The following is a 19,769-nucleotide window of genomic DNA, read 5'->3' on the forward strand; positions in this document are numbered from 1 at the left end:
GCTACAATCTTGGTTATAAATAATTTTATTTACGCTGAATTAAATGGTAGTTTAGGGGAAGGCCTAAAATTTAATTCTCAAATATTTGTGTTATTAGTGGTCCTATCGATAAATACTACATAACCAAAGTTATACAGAATGAAATGTCCGACAATTTATGTCTTATACGTTTTTACCGTACCGGCTATGAAAACACAGATATTCATAAATTTGTATTTTAGTTGCTAAGTCCATATCGACGCCGAGCCACGAGAAAATGGGGTAAGAGAATTTAATGAAAATCGGTAAATATAGAGTCAAGGAATAAGAAACTACAGTCTAAGCTATAAACAATTTTATTCATCCTGGATGAAATTGTAGTTTACCGGGCGAGTTGGCCGTGCGGTTAGAGCGCACGACTGTGACCTTGCATCCGGGAGATAGTGGGTTCGAATCCCACTGTCGGCAGACCTGAAGATGGTTTTACGTGGTTTCCCATTTTCACACCAGGCAAATGCTGGGGCTGTACCTTAATGAAGGCCACGGCCGGTTCCTTCCAACTCCTAGGCCTTTCGTATCCCATCGCCGCCATAAGAGCTCTCTGTGTCGGTGTGACGTAAAGCCACTAGCGAAATAAAACGAGAAATCGTAGTTTAGGGGAAGGCGCCTAAAATTTAAATACCTATGTTTTTGGTCCTATCGAAAAGTTCTACATAACAAAAGTTACAGATAATACAATTTTCGATCATTTATGTTTTATTAAGTTTTACCGTACCTACTATGATGAGTGGTATTTCAGATTCGGAAGAAAACTAAATGTGAAGGCCTACAATATCGAAAGCGCATAACATTGATCAACAATAACATTACATTGACCATTGTTTGTTGTGATGTTATTTGTCTCTTACGCTGCCGCTCAACTCCGATAGATGGGATTACTGCTGCGTACCGAGTATTTATTTATTTATTTATTTATTTTTTTTGCTAGGGGCTTTACGTCGCACCGACACAGGTAGGTCTTATGGCGACGCGTACCGAGTATAATAGCCTGACTGAATATTGGGGGGAAATAGCCGGGGAGTTAGAAGACTTTCTTCTTTAGCATGTTATTCCTCTGGTTTATACATTTTCTGATACAGCTGGTACGTAACACACTGGTTCTTCATAGTATTCCAGTTATTGGATCCCTACTCTGACGCGCTGTTTGGAATGAGCAGTGTGCATACTTAAGGTAGAGGCTGAGGAGTAGTAGTAGTAGTAATTCAGCCATTCATTCCAAGTTGATGCTCTGAGCAGTGAAGAACGCCAGAGGGCCCAGTCACCGAGCTTGCCTCCTGTATACCGCCAGCTCGCCTGCTTCTTCCGCCAAGCGCTCATCCTCACGGTACTACCTAGTACCACCAAGTCGCCGCTAGTAGCGCTTCACCGGACTGCCTGCCAGCGCGAGCCCCGGCTCGCTCTCCGCCAGCTACAACAAGAGTCGCCCGGCAACGGCCGCCATATTGGATTTCACAGCGCGGTCCGACTTTTTGGATACACTCTGAGAGGCCACCTTTCAGCGGTCTCTCCTTTCCACACCACCTGCTCGACCGTTCACAAGTACCAGCACAGCCGACTGGCCTTATTAGGCCAAATCAAAGCAAATTTGTCTGCGCTCAGTGTGTGCCTGTTCGTGCCTTGTCCCGGCGCGATCCGTTACAACTACACCTGGCACGACTGGTACCCCTGAGTGCCCCCCCCCCCCCCTCTCGACTCAGGTCCTCTTCGGAGTTTGACCACTTGAGTGCTGCTTCCTCCCCATACCTACCGCCCTACCAGCCCCACCGCCCCCCCTCGCAATATGGATCCCCCCAGTGGACCGAGTAGCTGGGGCCCATATTCTAATCTCAATAGTATCGTCGCCATAAGACCTATCTGTGTCGGTGCGACGTAAAGCCCCTAGCAAAAAAAAAAAATCTCAATAGTCCCTTTAATGTCTCATTTTCCTCCGTCCCACTCAGCAAGGACCATCCCTTCTTTGCAATTTACAGCCCCTCTGATACCTCAAAACAGTCACTCCTCTCCCATAGACGCACAATAGCACTTACTCTTCAGCACGTGACCAACCGCATCCACACCGTAGAAGAGGACGATAATCACGTAATTTACATCATTCCCACCAAACCCCGTTTCTGTAGCCGCCTCTCCAGCCTACTCCAAACCACAGGCATTCCATTTCTTGACTCCACTCAATCCTCTTCAATCTCTTCCCCCCTCGGCGAAGAAGAAGAAGAAGAAGCACCTACCAACAATGAAGACACCGCAGCTCCTGTTACCCCTGAAGACCAGACTCACGAAGAAAAAGAAGAAGCTACCCAAGATGCTGAGGAAACATGTGATGCACATCGTTTTGAGCAACCGTATCACTACACCCGGAACAATTCCATCTTCCCCATTTCGTCCAACTGCTCATTCCTAATAGTACCACTCATTAACCCAGGTCCAGTACCTCTTACCCGGCAAGCAGTAATCCTGGCCATAGAGCCCATTATACAAGAACATATTGCCATCATCGAAGAAACTCACAATAGTCACTTGATTATCACTCCCATCCGCAACCGCTCAATTCCCATCATTCTCAACAAACTCAACTCAGTGGACATTCCCCGTCCAATCCTCACCAACCCGGTCTCCAGCTCCAAGCAACAGGTACCCACTCTCACTGCTGATACCCAATCCAACCTCACCCACTCCAGCGAAAAAGAAATCCAGACTGCTCCACTCCAACTCCCCAGTAAGGAAGTTCAAACCATCTCCACTCTGTTTCCGCCATTATCCCCCTCCACTCTAGATTCTCCCCCCTCCACTTCATCTGTACCACCGCCACTTGACATGTCTATCTCCAATAGCACTAACCATCCCGACCTGCGCAAGAACAAATCTAAGAACCCAAAAAGCAAAAAGTCCTCCCAACGTCGAACTCATGTTCCGCCAAATCCATCACTAGTAATTCAATGTTACAATTGTCTGAAATTGAACCACACCGCTGCCACCTGCAAAGATGCTGCAAGATGTAACAGATGTGGAGGTCCGCATCGCCATGCCGACTGCACAGTTCCACAGACCAGCCTAAATGCGCCAACTGTAATGCAAGTCACGCCGCTTCGTTTCCTGGCTGTCCCTACATCAAGAATGCCATCAAATCCCATTATAAATCTTTCAAGCACATCAAATCCCCTCAACCTCCGCCCCCGCGCCTAAACCGCAACATTCCCCCACCTCCCGGCATCAGCCCGCCCTTCAGCCCGCTCCAGAATTTAAATCTAAATCTAGACCCCTCCCTCCTTCTGCAATTACTCCTTCAACTAATTGCTCTTCAAGTAACCCCTGTAACTCCTACCATGCCTGCCAAGCAATTAATCATAAATTAAACCCATAATCAAGCCACACCAAGTTATTCTCCCAGTCATGCCCTCTCAGTCTCTCCTTCCAACCTCCTCCCTTCCAAGCAAGTTCTTCATTCCGCTACGTCCTGAAAATAATCACAGTTAAGCAATTTGGCTAAGGTCAGCACCTGGATGGGTGACCACTCACCCTCCTTTGCCTACCTACCAACCTCATTACGACTCTCAAAATTCTAACCCTTATCAACCCATTAAGACTTCCAATCTTCAAACCCCCACTACGGGAAATTATGACTACCTAGGCTTGCCCCCAGGTCACTTTTTGACCCTCCGGGGTCCAGGTCACATCCTGACCAGTGCGATACTCAACTACGGTACCACCACCAACCCAAATCATTCTGTACATACCTACAGGTCGAAAGCAGCACTCAAGACCTTCGGGTCGAAGGGCTAAAATTGCACAAAGGATCCGGGCTCCGCCCGCATATCCCTTGTGACGCGTGGTCTGTCTGTCTAGTAGTAGTAGTAGTATGGCTTGGTCTAGAATAACAATTTAGGCATATTCCAAATTATAGCACCGCAATCTATCTATATAAAATAAGAGTTTTGTCTGTACATTGCTCAGAATTTAAAAAGGATGGTATTTCTGTATCAGTCGTGCCCACAGTAACAGTAACAACTTTCTACTTTTCCGTAATTTCCGTCTGTCTGTCTGTATGTATGTATGTACATGCATCACGAGGAAATGGCTGAAGAGAATTCAATGGAAATCGGTATACAAAGTCGGGTAATAAGTCGCTACAATCTCAGCCATAAATAATTTTATTCACGCTGACTGAAAAGGTAGCTTAGGGGAAGGCCTAAAATTTAATTCTCAAGTATTTGTTATTAATAGTCGTATCTTAACGAAAATCGGTATGCAAAGTCGAAGAATAAGTTGCTATAATCTATGGCATAAATAATGTTATTCACGCTGTTTGAAATGGTAGTTTTGGGGTAGGCCTAAAATTTAAATCCCAAATAATTATGTTATTAGTGATCGTATCGAAAAAGACTACATAATATATTAGTTATGTAGCATTATATTTCCGATCATTTATGTATTATACATTGTTACCATAGCGGCTATGATCAGAGATATTCATGAATTTGGATTTTTGTTACTAAGTTCTTATCAGCGCCGAGTCACGAGAAAATGGGTAAACAGGATTTAAAGAAAATCGGTATGTAAAGTCGGAGAATAAGGAGTTACAGTCTACGCTATAAATAATTTTATAAGACGCCCTAATATCACAGAGTCGAAAGAAAACTGTGAAGGTCTACAATATAGAAAGCTCGTAAAATTGATCAACAATAACATTACACGGAGCATTGTTTGTTGTGATGTGCTTTGTTTTCTGTTGCCACTCATCTCCGATAGATAGGGTTACTGCTGCGTACCAAGTATTTTTTTTTTAATTTGCCTTACGTCGCACCGACACAGTTAGGTCTCATGGCGACGATGGGATTGGAAAGGGCTATGAATGTGAAGGAAACAGCCTTGGCGCATTTGTCAGGTATGAAAATAGCAATCCACGGAATAACATCTTCAGGGCTGCAGAGAGTGGGGTTCGAATCCACTATCTCCTGCATGCAAGCTCACAGCTGCGCGCCCCTAACCACACGGCCAACTCGCCCAGTCGTACGAGTGTAACAGTCTGCCTAAATATTGGCGAGAAGTGGCTGTGAAATTAGGTAACTTTCTTCTTTAGCATGCCATTCCTCTGTTTCATAACTTTCCCGATAATACTGGCACGTAAAACACTGGTTCATCATAGCACTGGAGCTATTCAATCCCTACTCTGAGGCACTTTGGAATGAGATGTGTACATATTTAACGGAATATTGGCAGAGGGGTGTTTATGGCTGCCTCCGGCCTGGTCATTCCAGCTCTGGAACTTTGAACTGTTAGATCGGCACCGTAGTTCTGTTCGTTATGAGAAAATGTGTAGTTTTTCATTTGATCGAGTATTTTATGTGATAACATTGCTTTCAATCGCTAGTTTCCTACTGACGTTTTTGTAATGACCTATGTTGACTTCAGTTAGGAAAACCACAAAGTCAGTCTTTCTGAGAATACCGTAGCGAAGCACGGGTACATCAGCTAGTGGGAAAATAAATATATTATACCTGTTGGTCACGGTAAAATTTTCTGTCAAATTTATTGTACAATAATTTAATTTTATATAATTTCTGTTGCTCACGGTCAAATTCAAGTTTTATAAAACATTTGATAAAACTTTACATAAAATAGGAGATGTTCTATTCCGTAAAATTAATTTTACGAAACGAACCAATCAGCGAAGCTGACATCACGATGATGCTGGCGCTACGTTGTGAGAAGATTGCGAAACTCGATTGTAAACAAACACTTCTTTCTAAAATGGCAGGAGTAAGGAAGCTGTTAGTGTTTTACTGACGAATACCAGAAATGTCCTTGTTTGTACAAAGTTAAAACATCACTTTACCACAAGAGAAATGCAAGAAGAGGGGCAGAAAACACAATCGCCGAATTCCTATATGAATGCTGGTCTTCTAACCTCAACTAATTTTCGACCATGGACAGCAATCCTCTACCTTCTTCTCTTCCTTTGATACAATCCCGAGTCCAGCATTTCCTGGCATTTCTTTTCTTCCTTTTTACCACCGCACAACATATAATTGCAGCTAAAGCAGCAAGTTTTGCTTTGTTTGTTGGAGCCATACTGTAAGTTGAACAGCTGATTCTTTGTTTAAAAGTTTATCGATAGATGGCAGCACATAAAAATCTTAGTTCAGAAGTGAGTTCATAGATGGCCATCCTGATGCTTCGACGGATTTTTTAAAATAATTTTACCGTGAGCAACACAACTTGTTTTTACCAAACTTTTATAAAATTAATTGTACAACAAATTTTACAAACCATTTCACCGTGAGCAATAGGCATTAGTCTATTGAGTTTTAAATAATACCGTCGAAGATGTTTTTTTTAAAATACATCATGACGATTTCAAAGCAGAAAGTCCCATGTCAATAATCAAAAATTTTGGCGGCGAAGCTGCAGAGAAGAGCACTCACGGTTTAGTAACATGAGCGACCGCTAGGTGGCGCACGCCAGTTCACTGTCGCACTAGCAGCGCTGTGAGGGAACGCCGAGAGGAAAGACAATGCTGCCAACTGTTGCATTTTAGAACCTCTGAATGACTTTTTTTTTCCTTGCCGTGCGGACAGTATGCGCCGCGGCCATAGTTAAGAGCCTCTCGAAGGGAGCCACTGTTCTCATGACAGAGATTGGCCTCGAGGTGCAAAAATACCTTAAAATAATGATCTTTTCGAGGTGCAAAAATACCTCAAAGCTAATGCAATGGTTGGTGACAAATTCTCGGCCTCATCCTAGGTGTCACTGACGTCATCCTCTTACTTACGTGAACCAATCACCGTTATAAGCAATGGAGTATGGCGTCTAAAACAGTATTTCTTATTATAAAAGTAAATATACTTCTAGGGGCGGGAGGGTTGGTCTCTGGCAAGCGTATTGAACACATCTCTCTTCCTCGATCATTATAAGGTAAAATTGGAAGCATTTCAAGTAACATTCTATGTAATAATCCTTGAGTTCCCCTCTCTGTATTTTTACCATTTTGGCAGCTGGAGTGTTTTGAAGAAACCACCGAATGTTCGAAGTATACTGTCTCTACTCCCGATTATCAAGCCTATGACTTGGATCCTTTTTAGGTTGTGTGCTTCTTTGTTGAAGGAAACAGTTTGACTCGCGGAGGATTCGAATTGGACGGTTGGATCGAAATGTATCTTATTTTGCTGTCTTTCTAGGCTACTATATCGATCCTTTCATTGTATTGTTTATTAGCTGCAAGCTGTTTCAATTATAGTCTACTTACTTTAATTCTGCACATGCAAATATTGTATTTTCTGATTAAATGGAAAGAAGGGCCTAATGGTCTTATTCTTGCGAGACAAATTAAATTCATTTTATTGTATTTTGAAGTCTCGTCGCTTAGCAAATATTAAATTCAATTAAATATACAGTATTGGTATAGTGTAGTCAAGAAAAACAAAAACGAAAAATCAATTGATTCCTGTATATTTTTCTACGAGTATCATGAGCAAGTTTTCTTCATTGGAGAAAGGGGGTCCGGCCCTTAAGTACTCTTCTATGGTGTCCTCCCCAGACAACGATGAGTTTTTTTTTAAATCTTCTGTTGACATTTTAAGTGAAAACTTGGACTCGAATAAAGCTAAGAAAATTACATTTAATTGTAAAACTGTAAATTCGCATTAATAAGGAGGACTGTTCACGTTGAAGATGCGGTGTTACGGACTCGCAAGCATCCATCCGATGATACAGAGCAGTGAGGGAGTGTGCTGTAAGGGAGAAGCACGCTGCTGGCCGGTTTCGGAGTGACCAAGGGAGCACGAAGAGGCTGTAACCTCGGTAGAGTTCGTAGCAGTAATGGTGTACTCACAAACCCCTCTACGAGCCAGCCAAATCTCCATAGTTGCATATAATGAAATTAAGTAAGGTGATCGGGATTAGATACCGAGAAAGAAGAATAATTATCCGCAAACTGTACAAAAATCAGTCTGCAGTGATAAGAATTGCTCATTGTATTGTATTGTGTTGTATGTTCCTCGAAGTTACATGAAGTGCCAAAGTCTGATATTGGTTCTTTGTTTCTCTATTTTCAGCCTCGACTTGGAAAATAAGCGACTAGATTTTGGAATAGATATTCCAGAGCTGCGTATAGAAGCAGACTACGACATGAAGGGAAACATCTTGCTGCTACCCCTGGTGGGTAACGGGGAAGCCAAATTAAAGTTCAGTGAGTATATCAGAAACAGCTCTACCTCAGTTTTACACTTTCTCTGGACTGATAAGCTTACATGAATTACTATAAGGTAGAGGCCCATATTCCGTCCCCTTGCCAGATTTCGACTTGTAGAATTTCAGGAATATTATGGACAAGGCTAGAAATTGGTATATATTACAATGAAACTGTTATAACATAAAGTAGTCAATATTTGACATAAACACTACAAAATCGAAACTACCAACAATGTGTTCGTAATTTCGTCCCCCACCAAATTTAAGAAAAGTATAATTTTCCCTCCTAATCTTTCCCTATTTCCCAATCCGAATTACTTGAAGGAAATTTATAAAAAAGGTTTTCTTGGTATTCTTTTAAAAATAGTCTTTCAGCGTTGGTCGTGGGATGTTAAAACCTTTACTTTCACGTTTTAACCCATTATCTTGTCCCTCGCTGCCTTAAGAGCATTTTCCATAGCCTCCTTACCCCACTGCTTGTGTTTTCCCGTCTGAAAATAATAATAAACTTCATAAATAACAAATAAAATGAAGGGGGCGAAATTACGAACATTCCCTGATTTTTTGTAATGGCCGCTACAGTAACTCACGGCAACCACCTCAGAGTAGTGACTGCACGCCAGGAACTACACCACACGATTGAAATGCAGTCCAATATTTCATACACATATCAGTGCTGACACTAGGAATAACAGGCTGCACTAACTCAGGTCGGCATGAAAAATGAATTCTCCTTGTACACGGAAACTAAACATGGTGCACACAACCAACTCTGACAACAAGAGAATGGGGATGAGGTTACGCGTGTGCGCGTGGCTAATCATCAGGTACCAATCGTGCAAACTGGAAATCCCTACGGGGACGGAATTTGGCCCCCCTACGATGAGTTATTTTTGTCCTCCGTCTGCAGATGTACTTAGTCTGCAGTGAGCCAAAGTCACGCCAATCGCCCGCCCCGATAACAGGCAGTTCCCGAACTGTTAACTGCATGCCATCAGTCAGTAACTGTTCTTTCTCTTCTCGAATTTGGCCAACTATAGACTGCATGGAACATAAGGTGTCTTCGACTTCCTCCTCTTCTCTTCTCTTCTCTTCTCTTCTCTTCTCTTCTCTTCTCTTCTCTTCTCTTCTCTTCTCTTCTCTTCTCTTCTCTTCTCTCCTCTTCAGAAATAATCCGTTTGGGCCTCCGTTTTAGTGGTTTCTCATCAAATGATTTTAGACTGTCGACTCTCTTCTATTGTCGACCGTCTCTACCATAATTGCAAAATTCTCCGCACCCCTCTTGACCACTCGGAGGTGGCCTTTAATCCCAGTCGTTTGTCATCCATTCTTACCAGGAGGTGTCCGTAGAATTTCAGCCTTCTCTCATTTCTCATTTTCTTTATAAGTCCCATCAGTAATCTTCTGCAGTCCCAGTTTTCTCTCTCAGAATCTTCCTTTCATTCTCCTCAAGTTCTTTCAGCTCCCCTTAAGACACTCCTTCTGGTTTTATTACTTAGTTATAATGTCGGAATTTTGATCTTGTGAGATACTACCCGTTTGTCATACCTGTTTTGTGCGAGCATATAGGTCAGATCAGTGAGGAAAGCAATGGAAAACTACCTCACCCCTCGTCTTGCCAAGCACGCCTCATTTTGGTGCTTCCATTGGTTGTGGTTTTCCTATACATTCATAGTCTTTGAGGATCCAACCAGCCTCTGGGCTGATGACCTAACAGACATAGGCCAGATCTGATTTTCTGGCTTTTGACTTGTCTGCCTCTTTATCCAGTCCGTTGGTTTGGATTCCCATGTTTTACCTCTCACTCTGGTGCTTGTACTTCGTACATTCCGTCTTTTGACTAGAGACTTTAAGACCCCCTTTTTTGGCGATTCCATGCAGGCTTTCCACCATCTTTTCAGCATCTTCTCGGTTTTTGTCTAAGATAGCAAGGTCATCGGCAAAACACAAACAGTTGTTTCCTATATTCTCTCCTTTCTTCCCCAGGTGTAATTCACTTATTCCTTCCAATTCCAGAGCATCCTCCCAGATTTTTCTCCAGTACGATGTTGAAGAGAATCGGGGATAATCCGTCTCCTTGCTGATCCCTGTCCTTATTTCAAATGGAGCGGATATTTCTCCTAAGAACTCTACCTTCGAGATGGTGTCTCTCGTTTCCTTGTCACTTCCAAACAGTTATTAACAGATCAGTATAAGTCTTGGTGTAATTACTTACAATAAGTGTCAAAAACAAGGGATGGATTTCTATGACTTGTCACATTTGAGGAGTATCTATTCAGAAGGTGCTTTCTCAACTTCAAAAATATTCGTTATTTCGTCCACATACATTCCAGTAGCTAAATGCTGTCGAATGCCATGATCATTCCAGAAGAAGAAGAAGGAAACGTTCTCTAATTGCTTCAAAGGGTACCTACACCTCTGAACAGAAAAATTCGGTAGGCCTTTATTAATTTTTTTCCTGCAGCAATGGAAATTAATACTAAAAGGAAACTTAGTATGATAAACACATTACTCCTTAACAATATGCCTACATATTTAGAAATTATATAAACATATGCCATTACATATAATTAATTATTCAAAATGACGGCGTATCAAGGCCACTATTTTTCCGTTTTCCTGATAATTTACAAATACACGAATATTTTTCAATGATTTTTTTCAATATGATTAGTAATGTTATAGCTACAACATGTACTACAATCAGGTAAGTCCATCAAATATCAAAGAAATTCCATGAAGTTATTTTCAAGTAGTCAATTTTTTAATTAATTTTCAATTTAGAACATTGTTTTAAACTTAACCAATGAAGCTAGCTCAATAATCGTAGTAAATCTTATTTTTCTCTATGAAATATACAAGCATACCAAATTTCTTCTTAGAGGAAACGAGCAACAGACTTACGGATGAAGGGCTAGGTTAGGTTAGGTTAGGTTAGGTTAGGTTAGGTTAGGTTAGGTTAGGTTACAGGGCTTCACGTATTTGGGCATAACTCCGAAAGTATTGGAGATTTTAACAAAAATGTTACTCTGTTGTAAAGAGAAAAGTTCAATTTTAAATGAAAAAATAAATTGAAAAATCGCATTTTTGGTCGGTAAAAGGTGTTGTTGGTTGGTACCATTGTACCATACCCAATCATGGGCACGTTCCATGTATCTTTCATTATACCTTTCTTGCGTTTTCCTACAAATTTCTTATTTTTCACTTCGTTGTTATTTAAAGGCTCACTCCCAATTATGGCCGTAGTATTGAAAGGTGCGTTATAACAGTTCTTAGAGGAAAATGATTGACGTTGCCATGGAAACGTGGGCGGACCCATTGCGGTTGCCATGGATATAAGCCTACTGGCCGGTGGTGTTGCTTGGAGTTGCCAAACCTCTCACTTCTGAGTTACGTACAACACAACACAGCGGTCTGAACGAACGAACAATCTAGCCGAAAGCGAGGGGAAAGAGAAAGGAATGTGGGAATGTGGCAACACCGTGCAATAAACTATCTGTCAAAACGCTTCTTTTAATATTACGGGTATAGTGGAATCGAATCGAACTCTCTCCCGAATACTGAATACTGGCGACACTTACTGACGAGACATCGTGTGGATGCGGGGTAAGAATGGGTGCTGCGCATGTGCCTATCTTTGGTCTCAATGCCTGACAGCAAACATCGGTTCCGGCCGCGGTGAGTCTTAAGGTGGTGTCGTCAAAGTGGTAGAGCAATTGTGTTTTAGTTACACATTTACTATAATCAATAAGTACTGCATTATGAACAGTTTAATAAGGACTACACAGGATCTCGCATTGTCTGTGACGACTAATACCAGTAGTTGTATATACGAGTACCCGTGCCGTACCTACAAGCTGCCGCGACTGCAAGACAAGGAAGGGGGAAGGAACCGGCCGTGGCCTTAGGTTCTTCTTCTTTTCTTCATGGAGCCTCTAAATATCAGTTCCTAATTAGCGTCGACCTCTAAGGTCTTTTACTACCATGTTCTTCCTTCATTCCCACCTAGGTATACCTGCTCCCTTCACAAACCTGCAGGTCGTTCTTATTGGGTGTTCTTGGATTTAAATTAAATTAAATTAAATTTAAATTTAAATTAATTTAAATTATTATTTATTATTTTTATTCGCAAATACATCGCAATAGGGAAGTCTCCTGGTGGCAATGGTCACTTAAATAGTGTGATAATAAGGTAAAGTTAAAACATAATTACACAACAACAAGAAAAAGTACGACAAGGAGTTCCATAGAAAGAAAATATTACTAGTTTAACATTCTTAAGTATAGCCAGTCCTTAACATTACAGCTTACAATACTACTACTTTCACATTCTAAATCCAGCATCATAGCAAAACGAATTCACACACAAATATTTCCAGTGCTACGACTTACAGTAATATTCGTTGAGCTTACTACTAGCTTAACATTGCAAGTGATAATAAAGTAAACTTGTCCGCCTCTGTGGTGTAGTGGTTAGTGTAATTAGCTGCCACCCCCGAAGGCCGGGGTTCGATTTCCGGCTCTGCCACGAAATTTGAAAAGTGGTACAGGGGCTGGAACGGGGTCCACTCAGCTTCGGGAGGTGAAATGAGTAGAGGTAGGTTCGATTCCCACCTCAGCCATTCTGGAAGTGGTTTTCCGTGGTTTTCCACTTCTCCTCCAGGCAAGTGCCGGGATGGTATCTAACTTAAGGTCACGGCCGTTTCCTCCCCGTCTATCCCTTCCAATCTTCCCATCCTCCCGCAAGGCCCCTGTTCAGCATAGCAGGTGAGGCCGCCTGGGCGAGGTACTGGTCACTATCCCCAGTTGTATCCCCGACCTAATGTCTCACACTCCAGGACACTGCCCTTGAGGCGGTAGAGATGGGATCCCTCGCTGAGTTCGAGGGGAAAACCAACCCTGGAGGGTAAACAGAGAAAGAAAGAAAGAAAGAAAGAAAGAATAAAGTTAACCTAAAACAGAACTACCCAACAACAGGAGTACAACAAGAAAATATTACAAGAAATGCTATTAGTTTAACAATCTAAGTGTCCTTGATTGTTTGAATGTTTTGTTATTGATTAAATAGATCGACAGAATAAATGGTTTATAACTGATTTATTTTGATGAAGCCACATGAATTATCATTTTTTAAGCACTTGAAGGAAAGGATAATATATTATACTGTGTTTTTCAAACACTGTAAATGTCGCTGCTAAGTCTCGCAGTTGTTTAGAAAGTTTAATGGCCTCGACTAACAGGAGAAATGGACTTGGCAAACGCTAAAGTACTACATTTTACTTCCTGTTCCCAAGACCCTCGAGGTGTTGCCAGAGGAAGGAATATCAGCTGCAGTGAAAGATATATGGTGTAAATAAAGAACTAGGTAAAACTTCACTTTAGTCGCTACGGCATAAAGTCGGAAGTCTCAACTGGATACGTCCGACCACACTTGCAGATTAGAGATGGAATAATCGAATACAAAATAATCGCTTATTCGATTATTTTTCGATTATTCATTCGAATGAAAGAGGCAGCCGAAGAGTGAATATTTTTTTTCCATCCGATTATTTTTTGATTATTCATTCGGAACTGCACATGCGAATGAATGAGGTAATTGAATAGTGAATTCTTTCGAAATCATTGAATGAAAAGTGATGTTATTTAGACAGTTAATTCACTCATTTTTGTTTCAACATAAGAGTTCACCTATTTGCTGATTTCAGTCGATTATCCATCCGACACACTTAAACTGAAAACTTGATTCACGACGCACCCGAATATTCTATGCGATACAACTAAATGATATTTGAAACTCATTCGATTATTTATTCGATTATTTAAATCGGATAGAGGTAATTCGGTTATTAAAAGTGTTCGATTATGTTATCACTACAACTGAATAATATTTGAAACTCATTCGATTATTTTATTCGATTATTTCTTCGATTGAGCCTCCGTGGCTCAGACGGCAGCGCGTCGGCTTCTCACCGCTGGATACCGTGGTTCAAATCCTGGTGACTCCATGTGAGATTTGTGCTGGACAAAGCGGAGGCTGGACAGGTTTTTCTCCGGGTACTCCGGTTTTCCCTGTCATCTTTCATTCCAGCAACACTCTCCATTATCATTTCATAGCATCTATCAGTCATCAATAAATCACCTTGGGAGTGGCAATCCCACTGTAATAACAGCCTATATATGTTTCATTCATTACATCCCTGACCCGGTCAATGACTGGAAAACAGGTTGTAGGATTTCATTTTTTCTTCGATTATCTAAATAATCGGATGAAGGTTAATCGATTATTAAAACTGTTTGATTATGCCATCACTACAACTGAATAATATTTGAAATTCATTCCATTATTTTATTCGCTTATTTATTCGAATATCTAAATAATCGGATGGAGGTTAATCGATTATTGAAAGTATTCGGTTACCCCATCACTATTGCAGATGAACATATGGATCTGAAAGATAAAACAAATGTTTCCATGAAAAGAAAACAAAGGGAGTTCTAAAACACTATACCATTAAAAAACTTTACAAACTAAAAAAAAAAGGATTTAAAGATAACTAAAATGCATGTATATACATAAAATGAACAAAGAATCCGTCGGAATCATAAGGGTAAGTCTTGTAGGTTCTTCGTAAACCTACGGTGATGATCTTCGAAGAAATATACGGGGCTTACTTCTTGATCTCGAACATAAAGCCCTAACCTAAACTTCACTGAGCAGAAGTCAGCAGGTGTTCTACTGCTGCTGCTGCAATGTGTTCATTGCTTCCCTGAAGGGGGCAGGCGGGCCACTTGGACAGGGACGCCGTCTCTCAGGCCAGGAGATTTGTGGGCAAAGTGAGGGGGTTGGAGGCCATGGTATATACTAGAAACTGTCCCGGTATTCGCCTTAGTGGAGGAGAATGGGAAACCATGGAAAATCAATCTCAGGACAGCCGACGGTGGGGACCAGGCCCGCGTAGAGCTACGGTAGAGCCGTGGCTACTTGTGGGCCAAGATTCACTCTGCATCCACCGACGTAGCAAGTGTTTTATCGCAGCCGAAATTTTACAGCTTCACTGGCCTACTGCGTGTTGTTAGACCTACAGTGACGTGGGATAAATAACACCGTTATATTCACGATGAGTGACAAAGAATTCGCGAAAAACTTCACCTGTAATCAACGGAGGGGATGTTACAAAAATTCACAATCCCTGTCACCATTACAGTCAAACCCACGCGTACATAGCAACAAAATACAAAATTCTTGTACTTCGTGCTCGATTCTGTGTTCATGCTCATTCTTTAAATGTATTACTTGTATGTATGTGTACTCTTCCGTCAGTGGAGTTCATTCAAGTTAGAATATTCTTACAGAATACTGTTGATCGCAACCATTAGCTTTACTGCTTGATTCTATCTCACTTACTATATTACCATCCTGGGAGAATACAAAACCTAAATACTTAAAATTACCTACCCGTTCCAGCTTTGTATCTGTCCGACTCGTTGGCTGAATGGTCAGCGTACTGGCCTTCGGTTCAGAGGGTCCCGGGTTCGATTCCCGGCCGGGTCGGGGATTTTAACCTTCATTGGTTAATTCCACTGGCTCGGGAGCTGGGGGGTTTGTGCTGTCCCCAACATCCCAGCAATCGCACACCACACATAACACTGTCCTCCACCACAATAACACGCATTTACCTACACCTGGCAGATGCCACCCACCCACATCGGAGGGTCTGCCTTACAAGGCTAGAATTAGCCACACGAAATTATTATTATCGCCCATCTGACACTCACTTCTGTTGAATATCTTACCTACTGACATCAATTTAGTCTTCGAAAGGCTAATTTTCATACCATATTCATTGCACCTATTTTCAAGTTCCAAGATATGAAACTGCAGGCTTTCGGCACAATCCGCCATTAAGAACAAGTTGTCAGCATAGGCCAGACTGCTTATTACATTTCCACCTAACTGAATCCCTCCCTGCCACTTACAGTAATACCTTTCAGCAGATGATCCATGTAAACTACGAATAGCAAAGGTGAAAGATTACAGCCTTGTCTAACCCATGTAAGGGTAGTGTTACGAAAATATTCCAAACATCGAGCTGGGAAGACTTGCGAGTAAGGAGATGAGCTGCTCGACTATGCGGTATGTTTCGAGCTGTCAGTGGAGAGACGGCGGGGAATGACATTAGCAGACGAATAAGCTTGCGAAATTATGAATGCTAAATTTGAAATTCAAGAGGACAAACTGGGGCAAATAATCAATTATAGGAAGACGAGTTAGAGACATGAATAATTTACCAAGAAAGAACGTTCAAAAAATTTTGCCAGTTCTTTAAAATTATTTAAGAAAAGACTAGGTAAGCAAATGTTAGAGAATCCGCCGCCTGGGCGTCAGTGCTAAATGCATATCAGTTGTGATTGATTGATTGATTGATTGATTGATTGATTGATTGATTGATTGATTGATTGATTGATTGATTGATTGATTGATTGATTGATTGATTGATTGATTGATTGATTGATTGATTGATTGATTGATTGATTGATTGATTGATTGATTGATTGATTGATTGCCATGTGTGTACCCAGAGATGTTTTGCATGCTGATGTCGTACGATGAAGGGTCCAAATGATTTTTTCCCCGCCCTTCCGGTTATCTCAGCTGGGGTTGAATCAGTGGCGGCGATAAGGGCCTCACGGGGTGGGTAATCCATGGCCTGTGAGGGGTGCGTGACTGTTTCTTAGTTCAGTAGCTGAAGAGTGATTTTACATACTGATGAAATGAAATAGCGTATGGCTTTTAGCGCCGGGAGTGTCCGAGTACATGTTCGGCTCGCCAGGTGCACGTTTTTCGATTTAACGCCCTTAGGCGACCTGCATATCATGATGATGAAGACAACACATACACCCAGTCCCCGTGCCAGAGAAATTAACCAATGATGGTTAAATTCTCGACCCTGCCGGAAATCGAACCCGGGACCCCTGTGACCAAAGTCCAGCACGCTAACCACATAGCTATGGATCGGACTACATACTGATAAAGCTACGGCACACAAGGCAGTATTATGTGTGTTACAGAGGGTTATTCCAAACTTAGGCCGTCGTAGTCCAGAGCTTCGTTCGTCAGTAGCAGTACGGTAGTTATTTCTGAAAGAATGTGGGTTTCCCTATCTGTTCCAATAATAACCATCCCTTGCTGTCACTCACAACAATCAACAAGGCTTTTGAAGTAATTAGCCAGTTCTGAGAACCAAGTAGTCAGCAAAGATGCGATAACAAAAACTCTAAATACTGAAGTGACGAGCCGGTTTTATATCTCTCGGCAGTCAGTGTAGCTAAGTAGGCCTACGATGGACGGTTGAGATATAAATTATTTGGCCCTAGGAACGAGATTATTTCTTAATAGCGTGACGGTCAGCGTGTTTTGGTTACTATGGAATATGCATTTCTTGTGTGTGTGTGTGTGTGTGTGTGTGTGTGTGTGTGTGTGTGTGTGTGTGTGTGTGTGTGTGTGTCATATAATTGTCTTATTATAATTCTTTCGGATTTGAAAACTAAATTGTGTAACTTATTATTATTATTATTATTATTATTATTATTATTATTATTATTATTATTAGACCATTATTATTATTAGTATTATTATTGCCGTTGCTGTTCATTGTAATAATATACAGCCCTGTAATACGAAATAAACTTGTAACTTTCCTTATCAGGAAATGTGGGGCCCAGTTTTAATTAATCGGGGGGGGGGAGCTTCTTAGCGCCGCTACTGGGTTGAAACCATGATCTTGGAATCCGGAGATCGATGCTCTAAAACTGGTCCGTAGGGGGAGCTACTCCTCTAGACTGTATACTCTTTTGTGTTGTCAAACATTTTTGGATTCAGTGCACTTTTGATGCAGCCTCCAGGATATATCCCATGTGTTTGTTTGTGCAGCTAACACTACTACTTCTGGAAACACCAAGATTGAAATCCGCAAGGGACCGGATGGGAGGGAGATAATGCACGTAGTATCCATGGACATGGAGTTCTTGATACGGGGAATGCAGGTTCATCTCAGCAACCTGTTCAACGGCAACAAGGTGCTAGGTAAGTGAGTGATTCTTCCTGCTTGAGGTATACGGTCTCCCAGACCGTATGACTTAATTACAGCAGTATTCTCCTACTGTGATGATTTGATTCTCCAGACATGTTCCTTTAGAGTTCGGATTTGTATGCACAATCAAATAATACAATATACATACAAATATGGATGAAAATTATACGAGGAAAATTTAAAAAGTAATTGAAGTCAAACGGAAATATATACTCAAGTGTTCCTCATTCGCTGCCACCTCTCCCGTTCTACTAATGCTAAAGATAAATATGATATTAACCCCTGGGCTTACGCCTTTGGGCTAGTAATGGGAGTATTCGAGACCAAAATGTCGAAGAATTCGATTGTTATAAGTTCTCGAGATACTGTATCTTGAGTCCTGATAAAAGTATTCGAATACTTCCGCTCGAGGTATTCACTAATGATAATCCCAAAGCGGGAACACATTGGTCTCTGTTTATGCAATATCCGAGAACAGTGAAGACAGTAGCGCCATCCCTGGACGTAACTCAGAACTACCTCTGTATTTATGGGGGAAAAGAGAGTAATACACACATTATACGAGTATTTACCTAGGATGTATACGAATGCTTCTCTCAGACGGAAGAACGAGAAGTTATTTTACTGGTTGTGCTTATACGCCAATATCAAGTTGTAATGATGGTTATAGGAAAGTAAATCGTTCACAACCAATTGTTTGCTTTCTTCATATTTCCTATGAGGAGAAAGAAAATGTGTTTTCTCTTATTTTCTTAGAATTTGCTTTACGTCGACCCGATACACAAAAGTCGTATGGTGACGATGGGATAGGAAACGCCTAGGAGCGAGAATGAACGAGCCGTGGCCTTAATTAAGGTACAACCCCAGCATTTTCCAGGAATGAAAATGGGAAACCACGGAAAACCATCTTCAGGCCTGCCGATACTGGGATTCGAACCCACTCTCTCCCGAATGCAAACTGAGAGCTTCGTGTCCCCACCCACGCGACTATTCTCTCGGTGAATTAAAATGTTAGTTAACACAATTGATATGTAACATATGAATGAAAATACACAGTGGAATCTGACATTTTGACAACAACCAATGACGTGATTTATATAAAATAACTGCAATTTAAAATATCCCTTATATGTTCGTCATGAATTTCCACTCCTGGTACACCCTCAACCATTAAACAAAAGATTACGGAACGCTGGTCTTCCTTGGTGCAAACAGAGTGGCGCGTTCGTCTTTGCGACGCAACGGTGCAAGCTGTACTGATCTGATAACGCTGAAACCTACCACGGACGTAGACAACGCTGCCATCTAGCGGCTGGTGAGCAAAGAACGCCATAAAGCCAACCTGATGAAAATTAGAGCAAAATTTCAGATACTTATTGATTTGCCCTCGTATATACACCGTACAAGATGAGACTAATTGTTCTTTTTGTCCAGAGTTCGCTTACATTTCAGTTA

General features: G+C 41.5%; 1 protein-coding gene across 1 annotated transcript in view; it reads left to right on the forward strand.

Moving 5' to 3' along the window:
- Positions 1-19,769, forward strand: part of LOC136885631 (circadian clock-controlled protein daywake-like) — a 42,918-nt gene that overhangs the window by 16,994 nt on the left and 6,155 nt on the right. The window contains exons 4-5 of the mRNA XM_068230279.1: positions 8,088-8,221; positions 18,155-18,307. Of these exons, the coding sequence (XP_068086380.1) occupies positions 8,088-8,221; positions 18,155-18,307 (287 nt within the window). The remainder of the gene's footprint in view (positions 1-8,087; positions 8,222-18,154; positions 18,308-19,769) is intronic.

The sequence above is a fragment of the Anabrus simplex genome, chromosome 14 (genome assembly GCF_040414725.1).
Source record: "Anabrus simplex isolate iqAnaSimp1 chromosome 14, ASM4041472v1, whole genome shotgun sequence".
Classification (NCBI taxonomy): domain Eukaryota; kingdom Metazoa; phylum Arthropoda; class Insecta; order Orthoptera; family Tettigoniidae; genus Anabrus; species Anabrus simplex.